Genomic DNA, 25,623 nt, shown 5'->3' with positions numbered 1-25,623 from the left:
GGGAACATGCCCCCATCCCAGGGCTAAGAAAGCAGCGATACTAGAGAGGAAGCCAGGTGCCAAGGAACCATTCCAGGACTTGCAAAGGGAAACGGGCTTGCCAGATAAAACCACTGGGGAACACAGAAGTCCCCTTGCGGCTCAGCAGGTTGAGGATCCGACCGTGTCTCTGTGAGGATGCAGGGGTCAAAGACACTTGGTCCCTGTGAGCACGGGGGATGGGAGAGGGAATTAGGAGACAGGGCTTCAGCTCCAAGGTGAATACCCCCTGCTAAGGACTGAGAGTTTGTATCCCCTGCATGGCCACGTGGTGAAATTCTAACCCCCAAAGTGATGGCACGAGGGGGTGGGTCTTTGGGACATAATTGGGTGGTTATACTTTATAACAGGGATCCCAGAGAGCTTTCCCACACCCCTTTAGCCATAGGAGGACACAGCAGGAAGACCGCTGTCTGTCATCCAGGAAGCGGGTCACCAGACACTGAATTTGCTGGCGTCTCGGTCTTGGACTTGCCAGCCTCCAAAAATAAATGAGAAAAATGCGGTACATAAATGTCTGTTGTTTCTAAGCTACACAACTTACGGTATTTTTATTACTGCATTCTGAGCAGACTAAGGCACCTCCTTAATAAAACTCCCATTCATTGAGTTACATGCCTGGCACTGTTCTAAGTGCCTTCATGCCTTCTTTCACTGAATCCTCACGGTCGTTCTGTAAGGCAGGTGTTGTTATCACTGACACCTACAGATGAGGAAACAGAGGCTTAGAGAAAGTGAGTCACCCGCCCAGTTAACAACTGGGGGAGTTAGAACCAAAAGCCCGGCCCGTCTATTTCGCTTCCCTTTTCCTCCCTTTACTCTGGTTCCCACTTAGAGAGTGATGTGGTTCCAGAGGGACTAATGCTGATCCAGCTTTGGGGGTGGGCCTTATGATCTAGGTGGGCCAATCAGCACAGGGCCAAAGTGATTGGCCAGGAGTCATCATGTGACCCAAGTGAGGGTACTTAGAGGGAATACGGGGCTTTAGGAGGAAGGTCTCTCTGCTTTGTACTTTGGCAAGTGTGAAACTATTTGCCATTGCAGGAAGGACTGTCTGAGGGTAAAGCCAATATTCAGGGCGGCCAGAGGGGAAAGAACTGCAGAGAAATGGAGGTGAAATGCTCATGCAGCAAACCAAGGCTGATGCCTGAACCACATGGGCTCAGCTGAGCTGAGCTGAATATGCAGCCAGAGTGAGCTGTTCTCCGTTCCTGACAGCCACATATTCCAAGGGCAATCACCTTGGCCAAAGGAATCTTCTGCTGTCTGCCTGGACCCTGCCTGGCAAAGCTTTCTTTGGGCACCGGCAGTCCCTTAAAAATGTGTGTATACAGGGAGTTTCCATTTGACTCAGCGGTAACGAATCTGACTAGTAACCATGAGAGTGGCCTCGCTCAGTGGGTTAAGGATCTGGTGTTGCCATGAGCTGTAGTGTAGGTTGTAGACGCAGCTCAGGTCTGGCGTTGCTGTGGCTGTGGTATAGACTGGCAGCTATAGCTCCGATTTGATGCCTAGACTGGGAACTTCCATATGCCTCATGTGTGGCCCTTAAAAAAAAAGCTTAAAAAAAAGGATACATGCATATACACACACATATATAATATATACACATAGAATTTCCCTTAAAACATACAGAAGAGCCTGTGAACACCAAAATGGCTGGAGCTGGCTGATTTCCACGAGGGTTCTTTGGTTTGGGGACAGAGCATAATCTTGAATCAAACTCTTTTTTTCAGGGAAGTTTATTCAGGAGAAAATTCTGGAATACCTGATGGTGATTTTGGAACAGTAGCAAACCACTCATGAGATGATGAGAAGTGGGAGTTCCCATCATGGCTCAGTAGTTAACGAACCGGCTAGCATCCATGAGGACACAGGTTCGCTCCCTGGCCTCGCTCAATGGGTTAAGGATCTGGTGTTGCCGTGAGCTGTGGTGTAGGTAGTCGATGAGGCTTGGATCTGGTGTTGCTGTGGCTGTGGCTGTGGTGTAGGCCAGTGGCTACAGCTCCGATTAGACCCCTAGCCTGGGAACCTCCATATGCCTCGGGTGTGGCCCTAAAAAGAAAAAAAGAAGATGAAAAGAAATCTCGTTCTTCACAGCCCCCGGCCCCCACCCCCGGCCATGCCCGGGCACACAGAGAGCCTGCCTTGGGCTCTGCCCCTTTTATCCTTAATTCGTCCCACCTCTGGGGGCGGTTTTAGTTATCATGGTCTGCCTGAGCCAAAACGATTCTGGCACGTCTCCTCCCAGGACTGTTGGTATTTTTTAACAGGAAATTTACAAACAGTGACAACCATTCTCAATTTACAGGAGTGAAAGTCGGTGAAATTTAAGGCCCATGTTGGGACATTCAGGACGAGCAGATTTGGGGGCAGAGAAACACTTTTTTCCTCTCACATTATACCCTTAGGGCAACAGCCGTGTGCTCCTGTGTGCCCAGTGAAGGCTCAGCTCGAGCACGTGTGGAAATCCTTCTTTAACCAAAACCACAGCATGTAAAACTTCATCTCTCTCTCTCTCTCTCTCTCTCTCACACACACACACACACACACACACACACACACACGCACACACACACACACACACACACACACGGGCCAGGAATTCTAAGAAGAGGGTGAAGAATAGGAAAGGGACAGCTGAAGCGTAGAAGAGTAAAAGCGAGCGTGTTCCTACGCCCTGCCCTTGTCCTTGGAAGGCTGTGACGGCTGTCCTGAGCTGTTGGAACATGTGACTACCCAGACCCCATCCAGGGCCTTTCCCGGACGTAGGGACGTGACCGTCGGGAGCGGGGAATGTCTCACTGGAGGGAAGGGCGAGGGATCAGCCAACTGGTTTGCTCTCTGGGTACAAAATGGGGTCACCCGTGTGCGCTCAGAACTTTGCCCCCGAGGCTGGTGGGGCCACAGTGTGTCTTTTCTGCTGAGCATTTTGGGCGTAGGCGAGGGCACTGCTATAATTTTGTCTCTCCACAACCCAGAAAACCTCAGAGCTGGTTTGAAGGTTTTGATTCACCAGGCATTTATGGCCTGCTATTCCGGGTAGTTCAATTATATACAGTCAGTAATTAATAGCAACAAACATTTTTAAACTGTGCATTCCCCCCACTTTTAATTTCTAATAGTGGCGCTTTTATGGCTATAAAAGATCTGCAAAGGAGAAAATGCACCCAATCTCCTGATGCCAGCCTCTTAGCAGGAGCAAGAGGGCAGATGTGGGCCTGGGGATGCTGGGAGGCGGGGGTGGGAGCACAAGATGTGGGAGGGGTCGTGGAGCCCCCTCGCCCCACCCTCGGCAGAGGTTTTGCACAACCAGGGGCAGGAAACAGAGCTCCCTACATGGCTCTGGCCACAGACAGGCAACCTCATCATTTACATGGGGCTTTAAAGGAGGTGTTTCTGTACCTACATGAATGTGCCCCTCCCCCTCCCCTGGCATGAAGCTTTTAAAATTTTTTATATTTTTAATTAAAAAAATTTTTTTTTTTCTTTTTAGGGCCACGCGTAGGGCACATGGAGATTCCCAGGCTAGGGGGCAAATCAGAGCTGTAGCTGCCGGCCTACACCACAGGCACAGCAACACGGGATCCAAGCCATGTCTGCGACCTACACCACAGCTCGCGGCAATGCCGGATCCTTAACCCACTGAGCGAGGCCAGGGATGGAACTCTCATCCTCATGGATACTCGTCAGACTTGTTACGGCTAAGCCACAACAGGAACTCAGACACACGAGGCTTTTTAATATTTCAGGGGACTGCAAGCACCATGAAGGTGGGGACAGTGTCTGTTTTGCTCCCTGGAGTAGCCTCAGCACTGAGCACAGGGCCGGGTCTGTGAGTCTGAGTGAGTAATGAAGGCACTCCGGCCGGCCCGGGTTATCCGGGCCGGGAAGGCCATGCTTCTGGGATGAAGTTAGGGGGAGGTTTATTCCGGTGAGACGGTAATGTCCCCGCTTATGAGGTTTCATCAGCTTCTGGGCCCTCATGTCCCGGGCGTGGGTTGGCCCAGGAGACGGAAGGGCTCCCCCCTCATCGCCGTCATTGCTGCTGGACCCTCGCTGTCCCGAATCTCTGAGCATCACTTACGCTGCGGTGGCTCCGCCACAACCGTTTCCTGCCTCCCCCCAACCTCCCCTCCCACGCGGTGTGAGGAGGAACTTAAATTAAGGCTGAAGGATTGGAATAAGACACTTGAACAGAGCACGAGGCACGATTGTGGGGCCAGTTTCTTTATTCTGGGCGACCGAGGAAGGGCCCCCAGGAGCTGGAAAGAGGTGAGGGGTGTCAGATGAGCACTTAGGGAAGAGGGACAGGACCCGCAAACTGCTTGGCGACCCCCAGGAGCTCCCGAGATCAGATGGGGGGGACTTCGTTGCATCCCTGGGGCCCGGGACCTCTGGTCCAGGGGTGGAAATCAGCGCCTGCGCCTTCCGGGAGCCTCGCTCTGCCGTCTGCCGGTCCTTCCTCGCGGCAGGTTCAGCGGGAGGAGCCGCGGTTGCCACGCGACAGCTCCGCACACTCCCAGACGCTCAGGAGCAGAGGACCGTGGCATTGGCGCAGGCCACGGTGGAGTGGTCCTGGTTGTACAGCTCCAGCAGAACCTGGTACTCTCCCTGAAGGGATGCAAGGAAAGCAGGTGTGTGACCCGCTGAGCCATCAGCTTTCAGCAGGTGCTTATGGAGCCCTTCCACGCACGCGCAGGCTCGGCTCTAGACTTGGGGATCGAAGTTGACCTGGACAAACCCCGCCCACCATGCTTGCTGGCGGGCACAGACAGACAGAGGCCACCTTGAATGAGGAAGATGAGATGTCTCATGTTCCAGACGGAGCTCCCAGAGGGAAGGGGGCAGACGGGGTTCCGGGGTGGTGAGACTGGTTTGCAGTTTTAAGTAGGGTGGTCAAGGCAAGTCCCCAGAGAAGGTGCCCTTTGGGCAAAGACCTGCAGCAGGTGTGGAGCGTGCCATGCCTTCTGCGGGAGGGGTACAGGGGGAGGGAGGAGATGAGGTCACAAATGGGCATCTCGGGCCATGGCGGGGATACTGGCTTCCCCTCTGAGGAGTGGCCTGTCCTGATGTGCCTGTCCTCAGATGCCCTCTGGCTGCCGTGGGGGAGGGGGAGGAAGCAGTACGAGCAGAAGGAGGTGACAGCAATGAGCCAGGTGAGAGAGGGGGAAGGTTTGGAGCAAATGGAGACGATTAGGAGAGGGAAGAGATTCTGGAGATTTGAAAGAAGAGCGGATCTGATTTGCCGAGGAAACCCACGTGGGTGGGAAAGAGAGGGGTTGCAGGTGCCTCCACGGATTCTGGTCTGAGCCACAGGAGGGGTGAGGTGTGCTTTGCTGAGATGGAGAAGACGTGGGAGAGCAAATTTCTGCTGCAGGAAAAACCGCAACACTCCACTAGAAGAGTATCTCTGCCTTTTAGGGTTCCTTTTGGGCACCAGCACGCCACAGAGGACTCCCTTCGTCTGAGGTCAGTGGCTGCCAGCCAGGCTGTGCGTGGAGCTGCAGGAAGATCCCAGGGCTTAGCCACATCGGTTTTGCTGGTGGCCAAAGCCCTGCCTGGCCCCGCCGACCTGCCTGCAGACCCTCTGTCCCTGGAAGAAACTCTCTGGGTGATGGAGGGCAGCGAGATTCAAGAACCTCCTGGCTCGTCCTTGTCACTGGAGGCAGGGAAGGCATTTCACCTGTATAAGCTGGAGGGAAGGGCTAGATCAGACCACAGGACAGACGTGGCATGCGAGTTGGTTTTTGCTCGAAGAGAGGAACTTTCTAGCAATAAGCAGAGGCCCAGGAGCGAGTGATGGCATTTCCATTGTGAGGGTGGATGGGGTGACTTAAGGCGCCCTTCACCTTGGAGGTAGCGTGACGGTCCAGGCCCACACTCGGCAGCTGTGTTTTCAGGGGTAGGGTTAGGAATGGAGCCCACAGTGTACACATGCGAGAATTGATTCTGAGTAGAGACCAGCTCACATTTGCTTCGGATGGTGTTTTGTCATCATTGTTATATCACCATCACTACTCTGAACTGGCCCTGTGCTTTTAAGAACACAGCACACACAGTTATTGAAAACCAAGCGAATTTTTCATCATTGCTTTATAAGCCTGACAAAAGGTGAGGTATTGGAAGGAAGGGGCCCTGGAGGAGACATTAAAAAATACACATATCCTGCTTCAAGGGGCAAGAGTTTTCAGGCCACTGTGGCTGTCTGTGGGCAGGAGGAGGGGACATGCGAGAAGGGCAGGAGGGGCAGAGGAGGGACAATGGACCGAGAGGAGTGGCCTTTCTGCAGTTGCAGAGTGAACTGGATCTGCCACTTAGGAGTCTGTGGTTGCAGCCTTGGCACGTACACGGTTCGGGCCTGCAGGTTGGCGCCTGTGAATTTGGTGCCCACAGAACCTGGAAATTCTCGGCCAGAAAGCAGCATAGACAGATGCACGCTGCAGGCAGGACTTCGGCCTGGGCCAGGGGACTGGACTGGTGGTGTTACAAAGAGAATAATACCAAGACACGAGGGATGGACAACGCAGCGGCAAGTTTCCTGCCGTGCTGGGATGGGATCGGACAGAGCGCATCTCTGGGGGATTCGCAGGGAGAAGGAGGGGACACAGGGACTTTCTCAAACCAAAGTCCTCCCACCTTTTCTGCTCCATATTCGGAAGTCCACTCTCTGAGCTTTGCAGGGCCGCCTGGCTGGCCGAGCTGGTTTTGGGCCAGCGTGGGGGTGCAAGCTGGGGTCAGGCTTCCAGCTGCCTCTGCTGCAGACATGACAGGTCACCTGTGTCCACTCCAGTCCCGTCCCCTGTTAGGCCCGGCTGGGTCGGGGTTTTGGGAGGGGTGCAGGGTTCTGCTTCTGGGGCTCAGCCCTCAGAAGGGGGAGAGGACGGAGGGCCAGCCAGGGGCACCTGTGGAGCTTGAACAAGCAGGACCAGAGCCATGTCTCCTGGCCACTGTCTTGGCTCCCCAGTGGGCAACATCCTGAGGAGCCTTGCCAGTGGTTGAAGGAAGCAGGCAGCGCGCTCACCCACGTGTCCTAGGCGTTTGCAATAATGTCCTCTACATCTTTCAAAGCCATTCTGTGACCTGAAGTTTTCTCCCCTCTATTCCACAGCAATTGCTAAGGGTAACTTTTTTTTTCTTTTTTAAAGTCAATAATGCAAGACAAGGGAGTTCCACTGTGGCTCAGCGGGTTACGAACCCGGATGGTATTCATGCGTTTGGGGGTTCGCTCCCTGGCCTCACTCAGTGGGTTAAGGATCCAGCGTTGCTGTGAGCTGTGGCATAGTTTGCACACATGGCTCTGATCCTGCACGGCTGTGGCTGTGGTGTAGGCCGGCAGCTGTAGCTCCGATTCAACCCCCTAGCCTGAGAACTTCCATATGCCATAAGTTTGGCCCTGAAGAGCAAAAAAAAAAAAAGCGATACAAAAACAAAATGTTTGCACATTTTAAGCAGTCTCCAGTGGAGGGGGCCAGAAGAAAATGGGGAAAGAAAAATAATTTAAGTAGCAAAGATCGAAAGAAAAAACACTCTAGGAGAAATTCAGTCTCACATCCTAGATAGGAAGAGAGTTTGCAAAACTCTTGTGTTACACGGGAAGACCTGAGTAGAACACCCTGGAAGGCTGGGCACTCCCCAGCTGCCAGAGCAACACGGGTGAGGGGCCAAGATGATCTGGACACCTGACAGCTTGAGACGGAGGAAGCCAGGGGCTGGGACCGGAAGGAGACGGGCAGAGAAAGGAGGCGAAGTTTAAGGGGTTCTTTATGGAGAAGGAGATTGTTTTCTAGAGCCGTCCAAGGGTTTGGGAAGACGAAAGGATGAAGTTGAAAAGCAGAACTTTAAAATGAGCACATGTTTGTGATTCTTTTGATGGCGTTTCTCAGGATGCTGTCAGGAGTGGCATATTGAGAATGGATGGTTTATGGCAGAGCTGCTGGAGTTCCGCCGTTTCATCAAGTCATAATATTTTGAGTCAAAAGCAGTGAGTGGAAAAATCTCCTCTTAGCTGTGAGCCTGCAAGATGTGGGCATTTTATTTACTGGGTGGCAGCCTATGAATACTGTGCAAGGACTATAACTGGGGGCTTTTAAGCCTTTCCCAGCTGTGGGCTTCTTCCTTTCTCCCAGTGGCCGGCTTGCCTGTGGCTGCCTCCCCCTCCACCAGCAGCTCTAGCCGCGCCCCACAGACACCGCCACCCTGCAGGACCGGGCCCCAGAATCCCTCTCCAGGGGAGGCGTCTGCTCAGGTGATGCGGTCCCACAGGACAAAAATGTTAAATACCCAAACCCCAAAACCCATGCGTCAAGCATGTAAGTACCAAGACGCGGTAACGGCATCACTGAGAGAGGGTTTTCTTTGGGATGGGCGACATGAAAGCTTTATGTGGTCTTAGCTCCATTCCCTCCTCCTGCTCCCCTTCCTCCTCCGTTCTCCTCTCCCACCTCTCCCCTCCTGCTCTGCATCTCCTTCTTGAAGAAACTGCTCTATACAATAATTAGGGAACAAAACAACACAAAAAACTAAAACCTTACCGTGGGAATTTCAAATCCGAGATTATTAACAGGGCCGGCGTAATAAATCTGCTCTGGAAAATAGACAAACACGCAGAATGTCATTCAATCATTTAGAACAGAAATGATTTGCTGTGTTATCTGTGCTTATTGTTCCCTGGGGATCCAAGTGGTGGAGAAAAAGGCCCCTGTCGAGACGTTGCTTGTATTCTCATGCGGAGACTAAGGGCACATAAACTGCTCCATGAGACAGAAAAGTGCTAGAAGGAGACAGGTGGGTCGCGGGAGAGACGCAGGTGGATGATGGTTAAGAGGCCAGGCTGGCGCTGGGCTGAGCCAGGTTAAATCCTAAAACAGCTTCCGGGAGCCGGTTGGCTTTGACTGTTATTACCTCTTTGGGTTTAGTTTCCTCATTTTCAAGAAAGGTAAAATAATGGCAATAACAGCACCAGAGGAATGAAGAGAGTTAATCAATATAAAACAATAACAACCTTGGCTGGAGAGCACTCAATAAACACGAAAGCTAGGAGCTGGGAGAGGCCATGTTTGCGAACATGGGGGGTCAGGGAAGTTTCTCCAAGGAGATGGTACTGGAGCAATCAGCTTTCTCTGAGGGAGAAGGAGCCAGTAACTTAGAGAGCTGGGAGGAGAGGATGACAGGGCAGCAGAATACGGATAAGGGCCCTGATACGGAAAGAGTTTGAGAATTTGGATGGTCGGAAGGGAGGTGGGTTTGCTGAGGCAGAGGGAACACAGGGTGTGGGGTGAGAAGCGATGGAGAAGCCTGAGGGGAGACAGACGCTCCAGGACCTTGAGGACACGGTCAGGAGCCAGGGGCAAAAACTCTCCTATGTTTGAAGGGCTCACCCTGCTGTGTGGAGAGGCCCAGAGGGGAAGCCGTGCAGGGGCCCGGGTGAGCGATGGGTTGGTGGAGCTGGAGGTGTTGGGGATGGAGAGAACTCATGGACTCAGGGTGGTACCCGGAGGTGGGGCTTCCTGATGAGTTGCCCGTGGACAGTGAGGGTGAGGGAGGGTTTAGGCTCGAACATCTGGGTGGATGGGGTTCCATTCCTGGGGAGGGGGAGCCTGAGGAGGATGGGTGTGTGTGTGTGTGTGTGTGTGTGTGTGTGTGTGTGTGTTGGCTGAAGAGCCCTCTTTTTGGTAGGTGGTTATTAAGGGTCCTTGAAAGTAGGGGTTACATGAGTCTGAATTTGGGGGAAGAGGTCAGGGGTAGAGCTGGGAGTAGTGGGGTCAGGATGAGACCCCTAGGAAGATACAATTAATGGGAAGGGAAGGTGAAGGCCAGGACCACTCTCCGAGGCCCTCCAACATCCAGAAATTGGGTAGAGGAGCAGAGGCCAGCCAAGGACTGGTCCTGGGTGGAGGGTGACCAGAAGTGAGGGCGCAGAGAAGCCGAGCGATGGATGCTTTTCTTTTCTCTTTTTGTTTTTTTCTAGGGCTGCACCCACAGCATATGGAGGTTCCCAGGCTAGGCGTCCAATTGAAACTGTAGCCGCTGGCCTCTACCAGAGCCACAGCAACACAGGATCCGAGCCATGTCTACGACCCACCCACAGCTCATGGCAACGCCGGATCCTTAACGCACTGAGCAAGGCCAGGGATCGAACCCGCAACCTCATGATTCCTAGTTGGATTCGTTAACCACTGCGCCACGATGGGGACTCTGATGGACGCTTTTCAAAAAGGGGGGTACGATCAACCGTGTTGAATGATGCTGAGAGTCTGGGTCAGATAAGGACAAAACGTGCAGTGGATTTAGCAACGTGGAGGTCATTTGGTGACCTTGACAAGAACACTGGAAAAGTGAGAACAAACACCCAGACGGGGCGGGTGGGCCAGTGATACGGAGATGAGGGGGTTACAAAATTTTGCTCTAGAGAGAAGCAGAAGAAATGAATGATGGCTGGAGGCGGGGGAGGGTTCATGGGCTGTCTCTTAGGATGGAGACTCCGCGTCCTGTCACTCGAAGGCAAGGATCATGGGGCAAAAAGATTGAAGGTACAGAAGAGACGGACTCGCTGAAGAAATGAGTGTTTAAAGGGGTGGTTGGGGAGGGATTTGCCTTTGAGGGGAGCGCAGAGAGGGCGCCCATATTTACAGGCGAGGAAACAGAGCAAAACTGGTTCAGATGGAGCAGATTTGGAGCCTGGCAGGTGGACCAATGGCAGGTTCCTGTCTGATTACTTCTGTTTCTTGGTGAGGGACGGTGGGGGCTGTGGGACCCTGCGGAGCGAGAAGACGATTTACAGTAGTCATCAGGCACAGTGGGGAAGAAAGTTACTTGAACAACAGAAGGACTGCTAGGCAATTTTTTTTTTTTTTTTTTTTTTTTTTTTTTTTTTTAGGTTTGTGGCATAGATTTAAAGATGCTGCCGTCAGTCCAGATGTGTATTTTCTCAGCCCCATGCAGTAGCTTTGATGCAAGAACACAGAAGGTAGATGTGGACCTGGAGTTTTGCCCCAGCATGGGAGGGAGTGTGCCCGTCCACGCCTGGTCTGCCCAGATTTTCTTGATCACCTCTGATGCCCACTTTATGCCTCTGCCCAGCGTTCTAATGGCTTGACCCTGGAGGCAGACGCGCAAGTTCAGGACCCAGCTCTCCCACCCACTAAATGTGGGTGGATGATTTACTTCATCCTGGGACTCAGCTTCTGCCCCTGCAAAGTAGGAAGAGGAGTGCCCCTCCCGAAGGGCACAGAGAGGACCAGAGGGGTGTGGGTAGGTTCACGGAGAAGAATGGGGTCCCCAGAAAGGGTAGAAATAGCAATTGTTCTTTGCATGATTCTTCATCTGATGTGAAAGAGTGAGGTGGGGAGGCTCCCACGGGAGTTGTTGAGAAACCCACCAAGGCTGTGTCTGGGAACTTCTTCCCTGAGCCAAAGTGTACAACTGCTAAGCTCTGCTGTGTCTTTTTTTTTTTTTTTTTTTCTTCTGCTTTTTAGGGCCGCACCTGCAGCATATAGAGGTTCCCAGGCTAGAGGTCAAATCGGAGCTACAGTCGCCAGCCTACACCACAGCCACAGCAACACCAGACCCAAGATGTGTCTGTGACCTACACCACAGCTCACGGCAATGCCGGATCCTTAACCCACTGAGCGAGGCCAGGGGTTGAACCCACATCCTCATGAATACTAGCTGGATTCGTCTCCACTGCACCACAGCAGGATGTCTCCGGTGACTTTTTTTTTTTTTTCTTTTTTTAAACTTCTGCTTTAAAAAATGAATGAGGGAGTTCCCACTGCAGCAGAGCCGGTTAACGATCCAGCATTGCCTCTATAGCGGCTTGGGTCACTGCTGAGGCACGGCTTTGATCCCCGGCCCTGTGCAGTGGGTTGAGAGGCACAGGTTGCAGGGATTCCATCCCTGGCTTGGGAACGTCCATAGGCCACGGGTGAGGCCAAAATAAGAATGAGTGCTGCTCTTTGAGGACAGCAGCTGACGGCTAGCAGACGCCTAGCAGTCTGTGAGGTTCATTCAATGCTCCAGGATTTGCCTGTGTGCGCTTGGCTAGGAAGGTCCTTTCCTGGGGTGAGAGATGGCCGTGAACTTGCTCGTCACGTTAAGCTTTTCCAGGGGCCCAGGAAGCTCCTGATAGTCGCTGAAAGGAACTCACGAAACTGTCTCTTTTTTTAAAAACCTGATGAAACACCTAAAATTAAATTCTCGCTCCTTCCTGTTTCAGATCATCTCGGATTCCGAGGTTCCTTTGATTAACACCCTCACACTCCAGAGCTATAAAAAGAGCCCCCGTGGATCTGGACTCGCCTCTTCCGCCCCTTTTCTTTGGAATAGTGATCAGTTTCTCGTGTGTAAGGGCACGAAAGGAATTCACCTTCCTGTGTCTGGACACTTGAAGTCATTTCTGCCCAGTCGGCTTTGGTTTGGGGGGCCCAGATCTTTGTGTCTTTTGATAGAGGAAATGGATTTTAAAATGTGGAAATCAAAGGTCCCGTGGCATTGTGGGTTCGATCGACAGGGCCGGGGGCTGTGTCCTGATCTGGGTACAGCCTCCTATGCGCAATAACCAGCACAGACGCTGCTCTGGAAGGAGGCCCTTCTTGAGCGTGTGGATATTCTGTTAGGTGGAAGCCACCACTTCCTAGCCCTTGCTAGGAAACGGACCTGATATTCCCCTAAGGGAACTGCCTCCAGTCTTTCAAAGGTATTACAGAAACGTCCCTGATGGTGTAAAAATATTTAGAGTGGCAGTTGATCCTAAATAGGCCAAATCGTTGCTTTGTTCAGAGCAAAGATGCTTTTACAATGACTACTATTTTATAAGGGCCACACCTGCAGTGTATGGAAGTCCCCAGGCTAGGAGTCCAATCGGAGCTACAGCTGCCGGCCCACACCACAGCCACTGCAACGTGGGATCAGAGCCACCTCTGCAGCCTACCTCACAGCTCACAGCAATGCTGGATCCTTAAGCCACTGCGCAGGGCCAGGAATTGCACCCACATCCTCATGGATACTAGTCCGGTTCGTTGCCACTGAGCCACGACGGGAACGCCTATGATGATCTCATATTCACTCACACGTGTTTGCGCCCTGGGGACTGGGGGCCAGTGATGAGCTCAGAGGCTGCAGCCAGCATCCTGCCATCCAGGGCGCGGGAGGGAGCATGCGGTCTGGGAGGTCCATCCAAGGGCTGCTGTGGGCAGGGGTCTCAAGAGGAAGAGGGAGGTGGGTGAACTTCCAGGCAGACCGAGAGCTCATCTCTGGAGTGAGCGAAGTCCTTCATTTGAGGAAACGCTGCACTTGTCCAGTCCTCTCGGCTTTGGGGCATTTCTTCAAGGCACTGAATGTGGCCGCTGCAGGCAAAGGCCCAGAGGCTGCTCCTCGCTTCTTTCTCTGTTGGATGTGGCTGTATGTAGAATTTTCATGGGGCCTCAAAGCCTTGAGGTTCCATTAAGGTTTCAGTGGATTCCCGGCAGCTGTGGGCAGGGAGCTTCAGCCAGGCCCAGTTTTCACTTTTTTATCACGTATATTTTTTGGCGTGCCCTGATTTGTCAGGCCCTCTTTCCCCGAGCCATGTATCCTGTTACCCCCTGGAGCCTCTGCGGTCCTTCAGGTCCACCCCGAGGGAGGCCAGTGGAGGACTTCCGTGCAGTGAGCGCACCTGTACCATCTCAGACGTGATCTTGTAGCTGCGTCAGTACAGCTGAGTGGATGCCCCCACCCCCCCACCCCGAGGATGTGAATTGGTGGGCTGGTTGGATTCCCAGAAGTGGGAAGGAAGCAGAGAAGAAGAGGGGAAAGAGAAGGGAAGAAATGGAGTTGACCTTCAGAAACCTGGGGCAGCCACGGGCGAAAACAATGTGATGGGAAATAATGAAAGAGACAGCACGGAGGCTGGCCTTTCTCAGACTTCTCCGACCGGGGTTCCCGGGGTCCAGTCACATCAGAGCCTCAGGGTGTTTGTTAAAAGGCCTGCCAGCCATGGGATGGGAGTTCTGAAGGATGCAGGGGAGCTGGGAGCGGCCTTCCCAACTGGCTTCCTAAATGATCTTTCCACGGAAAGCGGGGGTCATGGAGTCAGATGGATGAAATTCCATAATAGGCCGAGAATGTGCAAAAGGAGCCCGCAGTGGCTTAGGAAATTAAAAATGCTTTGGTCCGAGGTCATCGTTGATCTCAACATTCTGGGCTCACCAAAAATAAAGAATTGATGGCTGTCAAAGGACAAGTTCATTCTTGGCTCATGTACAAAAAAAGGCTTGGATTTAAGGATGGATGGAAAGTTCCCAGGGCTACAGGATCCCTTAGCGGCAATATATTTCCTTTCTTTCTTTTTCTTCTTTTTTTTTTAATTAAGAAAATTATTTTTTTTTAATTAAAAAAAGTCTTTTTTTTTGCTTGGTCCTGCTGGTGTCCTCGCAAAGGTAATCATTGTTTCTCCTTTTCTTTTCTTTTTTCTTTTCTTTTCTTTTCTTTTCTCCTTCCCTTCCCTTCTTTCCTTTCCTTTCCTTTCTTTTTCTCCTTTTCTTTTCCTTTCTTTTCTTGTCCCTTCCTTTCCTGCCCTTCCTCCTTCCTTCCTTCCCTTCTTTCTTTCTGCAGTTCAAGGTGGGCGTCTGCTGCTTGTACAATAATAAGCCACTGTTTCCGTGGACTCAGCATGAATTTGCAGCATCGGCGGCTGCCCAGCCGTCACAAGCAGGAAACCCACGGTAGCTCGAGGTGCGCAGGCGAAGAATAAAACATACAGAGAAGAAAGGCTGGAGACTGCATTGCTGGTGCCGCAGATTTTCAATTCCGTGAGAAACGCAGCTGGGGCTCTCTCCCCAGAGGTGTGGGGGCCGTGGAGACTCTGCTTGTCAGCCACCAGAGGATACAGAGCTTGGACCAAAGTCAAGATCCTGCTGCCCCTGAGGAAAACGGTCTTAAGCTTCGGAGCCTCGGAGGCTCTGCCGCCTCTCCAGGCCTGTGAACACGCTGACTTCCACCCGGAGATTGATGACTTCGGGGGCTCAGAGGCCTTGCTTGAGAAATGCCTCATCAGCCGTAGGAAGTAGCTGCCATCCATCACTTATCGAGGGCTTACCATGGGCCAGACTCTGTTCAAGAGCTTTGTACACATTAGCACTTGTACATGACACCACGAGGTCACCTGAGTCTCCTTGTCACACAGGTGTGGAATGTGGGGCCCAGAGACAGGGAGTCCTGTGCCTGAGGTCCCATGACCAGAAGGGGCAAAGGTGCTTTGTCCCTTCTGTGTGCTTACTCACAACTAGGCTAGGGGTTCCCAAGGTGTGGTCCCTGTGCCAGCATCATTGGGCCCCGCCGGGGATTTGTAAGAAATGCGTATTCTCAGGCTCCCCCAGATATGCCCAAGGGGAAACTGGGGATGGGTCCAGGCACCTGGGGTTGAACGAGTCCTCCGGGTGGTACCTGCCCATGCAAGTTCAAGTTTGAGAACCACCGGATGGGCTCAGTTGTGTGCTCTCCAAGGCAGCAAGGCGAGGCAGGCAGGCAGGCAGCAGAAAATTCTTAGGAAACCATCCTGGTTTGGGCAGCACGCTGCCTGCAGCTCCGCAGTGACCGAGGGACGATGATGGCAGAGCGCTGTGCGGTTCCCAGGGGCAGAGGGCCATCCTTCCCTCCATGGAAATGGAACCAAGACCCACGTGTTCCTGTCTAAGCCACATCGTCCTCTGGGCTGTGAGCAGGGCTGGGCGAAAGACAGACCCAGAAGCTGGCATCGGGGGACACTGAGAACAAAGCCCAGCGACCAGCTGAGCGGAAAGCCGGCAGCAAAGCCACATGGAGCAGCTGGGGTCTACAACGGCCCAGAAATCAAAGGGGAGCAAACAGGTGGGAGAGGCTACCCCAGAGAAGATGTATTTTAAAATTGAAGCCCCAGATAAAGCCACTTATTCCCCTTCTTTTATAGCAGAAATCAATGACCACGTGCCTGGGGCCTGCATTTGTGAATATGCGCGCAGCAAATGCAAAACGCTCAAAAATGAAGCCCGAGGCAGGCCTGCGGGTGTGCTGGACAGAGGCAGTCAGGTCATTGGCAGAAATTAATGGTGGGATTTCTTCAAGGGAGTGCTTGCCTGGAAGGGGTTTCGCCCTGTTTTCCACTGCAGCGTGCAGCACAGAAGCATTTTGCAGGAAGTGTTTATGGGATTCCCCCCAATCTAGGCAATTTCCAAATTTCTTCCATTTCTTAGACCTGTGCAAAGGAGCACTTAGAAACAGATGGCGAGGGCCCTGGACATTAGCTGATGAAGTGTGACTTGCTGATCTAGAGAGAGCTGTTAAGACTGTATTTTGAAGAGTCATAGTCAGTGAGCTTGAGAAGTCTCTGTACTTACGGGTGCTCAGAGGATGGCCAGGCCTGTGTGTTTGGCGTGAATCAGGAGCCAGGAAGCCCAAGTTTAAAGAAGAGAGGGAGAATGATCACCATCACGAGCGCCCTTGGTCTTTTTTTTGCTTCTCAGGGCTGCACCTGCAGCCTATGGAGGTTCCCAGGCTAAGGGTCGCATCAGAGCTGCAGCTGCCGGCCTAATGCCACAGCCACAGCAACGCCAGATCCAAGCCGCATCTGTGACCTATACCGCAGCTCATGGCAAAGCCATGAGATCCTTAACCCACTGAGCAGGGCCAGGGATTGAACCTGCATCTTCATGGATACTAGCCAGGTTCTTAACCTGTCAAGCCACAGTGGGAACTCCTCACCTGGGTCTCTTTGTAGGTGTGAAATCAATGAGCTCTGCCGCAGAAGCCCTTAGCTGCTGTCCAGGATAGTATTTGCCTTGTGGGCAATGTCATGTCAGACTTGAAAAATAGCTCTCAGGGGGTCTTCTGAGCTCTGTACTGAAATTCATCTAATTATGATGTATTCCCCACTTTGGACAAATGCTTAAAGTAGGTAGCGCAGATCTACCCAAAAGATAAACCAGGGACCAATTATTTCTTTGACTAAAGAACGCATCAGCTTGCAAAAGGTGTCACTGTCATATTTAATTCCAAGCTTTCCACATGCATTTTTTTGGGCCACACCCAGAGCATGCAAAAGTTCCTGGGCCGGGGATCGAACCTGTGCCGCAGTAGTGACCTGATCCGAGCCTCTGCAGAGACAATGCCAGATCCTTAACCTGCTGAACCATGAGGGAACTCCTGCAGATGCATTTAAAATTAAGTGCACAACCAGCGTTTTTTTCCTGTAGCTTACATCCTGCATGAAATGAGATATATTCATGTCTGCCACGCCTGGTTCATAATAGATGATGCTTCTCCTGGGAAGTGGTAACTGTGTGGGGCCGGGGGAGGTGGGGGTCAGGTGCACCGCACGCCAGCAGTTCTCGTGGACTGCTGCCTTCTCTGTGATTCTGACACATGTCTGACGTCAAGTCTTCTTAGCTTTTTGTCCTGTTTTGTCCACGTCAATCACAAGAAGAGCCCTTGACCTCCAGGTCTCTAAGTTTGTGATTTTCTTTCTTTCTTTTTCGTTTTTCTTTTTTTTGCCACTCCACAGCATATGGAGTTCCCTGGGCCAGGGATCAGATCTGAGCCACAGTTAAGGCAATGCTGGATCCTTTAACCAACTGTGCCTGACTAGTATGGAACCCACATCCTAGTGCTGCAGAGATACTGTTGACTCCATTGTGCCACAACAGGAACTCCCTAGTTTTGATCTTATACACACACACACACACAGATGCATGCATGCACATGCACACGAATTTTTTTGTTGTTGTTGTCTTTTTAGGGCCACACCCGTGGCACATGGAGGTTCCCAGGCTAGGGGTCCAATCGGAGCTGTAGCCGCCGGCCTACACCACAGCCACAGCAACATGGGATCCGAGCCGCATCTGCGACCTACACCACAGCTCATGGCAATGCCAGATCCTTAACCCACCGAGCAAGGCCAGGGAGCGAACCCACGTCCTCAGGGATGCTAGTCCGGTTTGTTAACTGCTGAGCTATAACGGGAGCTCCTACTACTGTATGTCTTTAATCTGTTCTCTGCTCAAATCTCCAGTTCCTTTCCAGTTGAGAATCTTCTTTCCACACAGCACAATATTTTCTAGACAGCCCAAACCTGGGCTACCCTGTTCCTTTTGGTAATTTGCCTCCTATTTTTTATTTGGATGGAGCGTGTCCTGTGGGGGTGGGGATGGGTCTTGATCCCACTTCCCAGATGGACCCTTTAGTTGCCTGTCAATAGTGAGTCCTGCAGCCAAATTTTAGGGGATATTCTGGGAAATCCACTGGGCAAAAGGAATCCTGTGTTGCTGAGAAGGGACATCCAGGTGTGTTGAAGCCCTGACAAATCAGAAGGGGGCACAAGGGGCTACATGGGGCCAGGGGTGTCTTGATGGCAGCACTGCTTAGTGCCAGCCAGCCCAGACTTTGGGGGAAGCCCCTCTGTTAGGGGGTTGTGTGGCCAGGGGGACAGACTACACCCCCGAGAGTAAATCTGAAGTTTTCCCCCCGGGGAGTGGACACTCCCGTGGTCATGCCTTCTGGAAGGAAGTCAAGCCAGAGAGATGGAACATGAGACCTTTAGAGGCCAAACTTAGACCCAGCTAAGAAAGCAGAACAGCACGGAAAGACCCAGGAGAGCTTGCCAGTCATCTGGGATCCTGGCCCGGCTGCCACCTGCCTTCTGGTGAGCTGGTGGCTCAGCATCCTCACCTCTGGCTCATTTGTATGGGGGACCCCAGTTTATAAAGCAGCTGCGGGCCACTTGATCTGCAAGTGAAAATAAATCCCTGCCTCTGGGTCTCTCAGATGAGGGAGGAAGCAGAGAGACACACGCCGTGGCCAGTTTTACTGTGAGCTTCTAGCATGCCAGGCAGGCCACATAGCTCTTCTTATTCAGCTGCCTCTCTTACCCAGTAAAGGGTTCTGGTTACTCCCACTGCATGAAATAAGTGAGAACCTGGGGTCAAATGGTCCCTCAGAGGAAAGGGCTCTGCCCTAACCTGCCAGTGGCAGCGTGGGGAGGGGACCAGACCTGCTCTCTGGCTTTTCATAAGGGTCTCCTTCTTCCCACCAACCATCTGTGTGCTTAGACCCCTTTCTTTGTCCCGAGTCTAATTTGGTGGCAGGTGGCAGAGCACAGTCAGAGCAAAGATGTTACGTTTTCCTACGAAGCCTGCATCTGCAAAGCTGGAGGGTACCTGTGCTCACAGCTCTGGTTAAAAGCACCTGACTGCCCTCACAGCCCCCATCCCCAAACGGAAGCATGGAGATCATTGCTGGGTATGAAGGAAGTTTACTGCAGCTTCTCTCTTTGGGTTAGTAATTAGATGTGGTCATTGAGGAGATTTAATGGAATCCCAATTCAATCTTAAACATTGATGGAGCCAGTCCGAAGGCATCAAGAAGTTGACCAGATGGATCTATGTGACTCAGTGCAAAGAAGAGAGAAAGGAACAGGGGATATTAACAGAGTCGGAAGTAAAATGGGCTTATTTTGGTACCTGCTCAATGAGCCCACAGCAGTAAAGGCATCAGGGGGAGCTCAGGGAAGGAGCCAGGCTGGATATCAGACAGTCCCGTGACCTTCCATGCAATGCTTTGATTCAGATTCTAACACCAAAGTCACTGAGTATTAAGTAGTTGACAATTCTTTTTCTTGAAAACTCTTATTTGCTTCACAGTGGGGGAGAAAATTTATCCTCTACTCTTTCCTACAAAGATCAACTCTTATTTGAAAGCGTAACCTTGTAAATTTATTATAAAAACAAAAGAGATTTCCCAAAAGATGAAACTAAAGCTCTGCAGTGCCACCACTTAGAGGTGCCTGTGATTAAGCACCTAGGTGTACACTATTTCAGCATTTTTGGCAGGTGTTTACACTCACAGGATCCAACAGTAAATACTCTTTAATGACAGCTTCTTTGTCACTTAACAATATTCTTATATTTTCATGTAATTCAATAACTCCTACAAATCATTTAAAAGCACAGACACTGTAGCTCTGTTTGGCTGAATGACTGGCCAATTCCCTGTCACTGGCCATAGAGGTCATTCTCCCCCCAGTTACCAATCACACCATACATAGGAACACTGAAATAGCATCCCTGGGAGTGGAAGCCCTGGTACTCTTGCCTTGGAGCTAGCTGAGGAAGATGAGGAAGAAAAAAACATTTTATTCACATAGTCTCCCTGAGCCTGACCAGTTTGCAGTTTTTTCTGGCTGGGAGAAGAGCTAGCTGGATGCAGAAGGATGCATTGCAATGCAGTGGAAATACCAAACAATTCAAAGGCAGCTTATCCTGGAACCCTGGAGTGGGTTTTCTCACTGCTCTGCTAAAAGGACCCCAGAAGGCACTCAGCATCCTGTTTAGTATGTCACCAGCCACCTGCACTTGGATTTGAGTTGACTTCAACTCTCCTTGGTGCCATTTGCCCCCTTTCTGGTCTTAGAACTTAGCACCTCCTTTCAAGAGAATCATTCCTTCAGTAGGTTTGTAGGTGGGTTAAAAAAAAAAAGTGTAATAACCCAAGAAGCCTCCGAGTGTAAGATTTTAGTTTTTCCTGGCTTGTCTAATTTACACAAATCATTTGTTTATGCAGCATTTGCGTTATGACTTTTCTGATTGTTTTATTCTATTTAAAATTTCCTGGCAATTCCCCAAGTTCGGCTTCTCAGCCTGCTCAGTAATCAATGCTATAGCAAGAAAGATGATGAATGGCTGAAGGGCTGCCCACCATTCAAATAAGATCGACACCAGCCTTTCAAGCTGCCGAACTGAACTGGGCATCTCCGTTTTGGAGACTAATAACTCTTCTGTGTTGTTTCTCTTATCAAAACCATGCACAGAGGAGAAAACAGTTTGGTCGTCTTAAACATGAAGGATTGAGACATTAGCTATGACTGGCTGTGCTTCGTGACTGTGGCCTGTATAGGTGTCCCGATGGTCACTTTGGAGGTGGGCTGGTAAACTTGCATTCAATCTACCACCTGCAAATTCAATAAAATACTTATCGCGTCTTTATTCTGTGCCAGGCTCTCTTTGTCAAGTCAGCAGAGACTGAAAGGAACCAGAAATAGCCCTGCCTTCAAAGGGCTCACAGTGTGAAGTGTCCTGACTTCAAGAGAGAAACACACGTGTGCACGTGTGCGCGTGTGCACAGGCCAACTCTAGAGTACAGTTCCAGCTTAGATAGGTGGGGACATAGTGCTCCAGGAAGATCCAGAGGGAGCATTTCATGTGGCTGGAGGTTGGAGGAAGGTTTCAGAGAGAAGGTGATGCTTAAGTTGGGTCTGGGTGAGGGACAAAGGGGGAACAGGCATTGGAGGCTAAGGGGGGGGGAGGGAGGGGGGAGGAAGGGGGACAAGACCAGCTTCCGGGGAAGGACCATCACAGATCAAACCCTGGGTGGAGGTGAAGAAAGAGGCAGCTCGGCATCGTGGTGAATGTGGCCGGTGAGGACACGGAGGAGAGGAGAGGGGACAGGCTGGAGAGAGGCGCCTGTGCTCTTCGGGGGTAAGTCCAGCAGGGGGCTGGGGTTAGCGAATTGGAGAAAGAAGAGAGAACGTGGTGGGTTTCATGCTTCTGTCCTTTGCCGCTAGATACCTCATGTCCCCATCAGCCACTGACTCACTGAACCACGACGGTTGAGCAGTGACATTTAGAAAACTTCACTTTCTCTTCCCTGGCGTCCACTTAGGGACCCTGCCGCTAAAGAGATGGCTGAGGAGGAGTCTGGGAGCACTTTGAATCTCAGTGGGCTCACCAGCGATTTTCTATAAGGTGCCACCATCCACAGCCCATGTGTCTCTTTGTAAACCCTGATAGGCACGTTCCGTTTGGTGACGACGCTCGCCCCGCTCGGCCCAGTGAGGTCGGCCCCAGCGGGATGGTTTACAGGATGCGCATTGCTAAGCGACATTCAGGGTGTCCACAGGTGGGAGTCGGGGACAACCAGACTCCGCCTTGGGGTCCTGACTCCGCTCCTGTCCACCTGCCTCGCTCTGGGTCTCAGCCCAGCAGTCAGCCAGCCAGACACCTACCTCCTTTCCTTCTTCCGCAGAAGGAAAACTTGGGCAGATCCGCTCGCAGATGGGGTAGGAGAAGTTCAGGATGGAGGACCCCTGACTGAAGAGAGCGACGTCCAGAAACAGCTCCCTGATGTCTTGTCCTGGGGAGACCAGAAGACCAGCTTTCCTGTGAGCCTGCTTGCCAAGCTTCAAATTTCCTAAAAGCCTGAGCCAAGGACCTTTTTTTTTTTTTTTTTTTTTTTTTTGCTTTTTAGGGTCGTACCCATGAAATATGGAGGATCCCCTGCTATGGGTCCAGTCAGAGCTACAGCTGTCAGCCTACACCACAGCCACAGCAATGCCGGATCCTTAACCCACTGAGTGAGGTCAGGGACCGAACCTGCAACCTCATGGATTCGTTTCCACTGCACCATGACAGGAACTCCCAAAGGACCTTTTGTTCCCAAAGTCAGTGCTGTGTGGGGAATGGTTTTCTTTTCTGGTCAAACAGCATTGGGGCAATGCTCCCGGGGAATCTGAGACCACCCGGACAGCCCTGGGTAGGAAATGTGGCCCTTTCACGACTTTACTGTCCTTGGAGCAGGTACTTGACCTGTCCCCAGCACCCCCCCACAACACACACACACCCTGGACCCCGAATGTGATGCCCTGGGGGCCTGGCCTCTCCAGCTTCTCAGCTTCTGAGGCACTGCGCCAAAGAGCCACGGGCTGTGGTCCAGCCTGTATCCCCACTGCTGATGCCTGGCAGAGGCTGTCCTCTGGTCACGTAGGAAGCCCCTCCGGGTGCCCGGCAGGACTGGTTCCCAGCTCTCTCTGCCTTTGCCTCTGTTCCTCCCTTTTATGTCCTGCCCACTCCTCCCCCTGGTCCTCCTCCCACTTCTTCTCTCCCTAAAGCATTCGCTGAGCCACAGCTTAGAGACCAGATACTGTGCAGAGTCTGGAAATAGAGAGATGCATGAGAGGTCTTGGCCCCCGGGAAAGTTCCCTCCACTTCTCTGGAATGATTCCACATGCTCAGTTTATTAAATCCTTCTGCTCCATTTTCTTTCTTTCTTTCTTTTTTTTTTTTCTTTTTTGGCACCCCTGTTGCACATGGAGTTCCTGGGCCAGGGATCAGATCCGAGCTGTAGCTGTGACCTAAGCCGCGGCTATGGCAACGCTGGATCCCAACCCACTGTGCTGGGCCAGGGATCGAACCTGCGACCCAGTGCTCCCAAGATGCTGCCAATCTTGTTTTGCCACAGCAGGAACTCCCCTTCTGCTCTGGTTCTGATGGAACTCTTAGAAAGGCAGTGCTGGAGCAGTTAGAGACATGCAATACCCAACTCTAATGACAGGATGGCATCACAATAAACCATCAGAGGGCATTCCAGCTCCTTGATGGGGGCAAAGGGAAATGATACTCCATGTCTTTGCCTGTGTCCAGGCTTCAGAATTTATACGTGTTATTTGGAGAAAGAAATAAGGCAAAGATGAACCATGTTGCTGGTACTGGACTTGTTTCTCGCTGAGATAACCAAGCAAAAGTCCCTCCTGAGCAGACATCAATAGTTACACTCAAAATATATATTCTCTTTTTGCTGGAGGTACAGTTGCCAACTGCTTCTGTCATTCAGATGAGCGCCTGGGGTCTTTTCAGTCCAAAAGCACAGCATCAAATGAGAGTTCTGCTCCGTCTGGATATTGTCCAGAGAGAGAAATGAGAACCAACATGGAAATCATGTTAATTCCAGAGCCTGGCGGGGAACCAGGGTTTAGCCAGCCACTGCAGTAAATGCAAGTAATTAGGTGCGAGGGGCCAGGAAGAGGTTTTGCCATGTTTTATATGACGTCAGTAACTTTTACTTACTCAGAATGATTCCAAATCGAATGTGGAGGTTTGGTTTTAATTGTTTGGAACACTGGTCAACAGAAAAGCCAAAATCTTGTAGCGGGTCTGCCAGGAAACAAACAATGGATTAGGTGTGAGGGCACCGTATACTCTGCAAACTCATATGCAAAAGTCACATCAGTTCTATTATTTTTTTGCATAGGAATCGCTAACACGAACTCGAAGAGACAGGGACCAATGCTTTTCTTGCCCACGTCCATGAGGCTTTGCCCGGCACCTCCCGGTCTCCATAACACCAACCCCATGTCCGCGCGGATGGCGGGTCTAGCCTGTGAAATAGGCACAGTATCCTGGGTGAGTTCCATCTTTACTTACAGCTTTTCTTACTGTCTGAATTCTTTTAGGTCCTCGACTTTGGGCCTTAAAATTCATTGCATAAAACATTTCATAAAGCATTGGTTATTATCATTAAATCAGAGGAAAGCACGTGTAGATGTTCAAAGTTAAGACCTGCCTTGATAATCCCATCCCACCCCATCCCATTCAATGTAAAATTTGTTTCCCCAAATATTCCACTCTCTGCAAAGAATATTTTTAAAACAATTTCTGCTCATTCAGAAAGCTCCCATGGCTTACCTATGCCTTAGATGAGAGTCAAGACATGCTCTTCTGGCCCCAACTTCCCCACCCGACATCCTGAGCCTGCCCTCCATCCCAAGAGATCCGGGAGGCAACCTAAGTACCACCCAGCCAGTTCTCCAGCAAGTTCCAGGCACTTCCTCCTGTTTCTCACCACATCACCCCTCAGGTCATCGTCTCAAAACTACAGTTTCTCAATCCATCTTCTTTGTGAAGGCTCCCCTGACAGTCCTCCAAAGATTTTTTTTTGCTTCTCTGAATTCTTCAGCCAGTTATATCTGAAATACTTTTTTAAAGTTAAAAAAAAAATGTTTTTTCCTTTTTTTCTGCCACACCTGCTGCCCAAGGAAGTTCCCAGGCCAGGAATCGAACCCTCGCTGATGCAGAGATAGCACCAGATCCTTAACTTGCTGAACCACAGCAGGAACTCCTGAAATACTTTTTAAAGCGTAGAAGCATTTATGACTTTGTACTTTGCCCCAAACCACTTAATCGAAGCACGGAATACTTGAAAGGCAGGAGACAGTGTGTTGTTTTGTTCCTGCTCTTTTGCTTTCCGTTTCCTTTCCGTTTCCCGAGAGAGGACCACTGATTTTAATGGAGGGTTTATGTTACATGAATCACTGAGCTGTGTGCTTGATGAGTTTTCCACTTAATTGTCCGGTCTCCCTGGCGCCGAGCATGCCCGGTAAGCGCTCCGTAAGAGCTCACAATACGGATGAACGGGCTGTGTACTAAGCCATCGTCTCTCCAGATCCAGCCTTCTGGGCTCTGCTTAGTGAAGTGGCGGCTCTCTGCCATCATGTTTCTGCTCTGCCAGGTGCCAGCGGGGACAGGCTGAGTGGGACAAGGGACTGGCTCCTTCTAGCATCCTTGCTGAGTCTTGAGAATGTCACTGGTGATGACCTCTCACCCTGGCAGTGGCAACTGGCTCCAGCATCCGGCTCTCTCTTTTGCATCTTCCCAGAGTCAGCCAAGGCTTGGTTCTACCAGCCCCTAAGCTTCTGCAGGGATGATAACTCAGAGGCCATCACCTGTCCCCAGAAGCCTGTGTCTTGCTTCTGCAGGCTCTTCTTTCAAGCATCTGAGATCCAACAGCCCCACCCTTTCAAAGCCC

General features: G+C 51.4%; 1 protein-coding gene across 1 annotated transcript in view; it reads right to left on the bottom strand.

Annotated features, from left to right (window-relative positions):
• The window catches only part of LY86 (lymphocyte antigen 86), a 48,506-nt gene continuing 27,136 nt past the window's right edge, over positions 4,254 to 25,623 (bottom strand). The window contains 5 exon segments of the mRNA NM_001097415.1: positions 4,254 to 4,653; positions 8,574 to 8,626; positions 22,049 to 22,090; positions 22,093 to 22,176; positions 23,886 to 23,972. Of these exon segments, the coding sequence (NP_001090884.1) occupies positions 4,570 to 4,653; positions 8,574 to 8,626; positions 22,049 to 22,090; positions 22,093 to 22,176; positions 23,886 to 23,972 (350 nt within the window). The 3' untranslated portion in view covers positions 4,254 to 4,569.

Source organism: Sus scrofa, chromosome 7 (genome assembly GCF_000003025.6).
Source record: "Sus scrofa isolate TJ Tabasco breed Duroc chromosome 7, Sscrofa11.1, whole genome shotgun sequence".
Lineage (NCBI taxonomy): Eukaryota > Metazoa > Chordata > Mammalia > Artiodactyla > Suidae > Sus > Sus scrofa.
The sequence above is the reverse complement of the archived record's forward strand: the minus strand, read 5'-3'. Positions and strand labels throughout refer to the sequence as shown.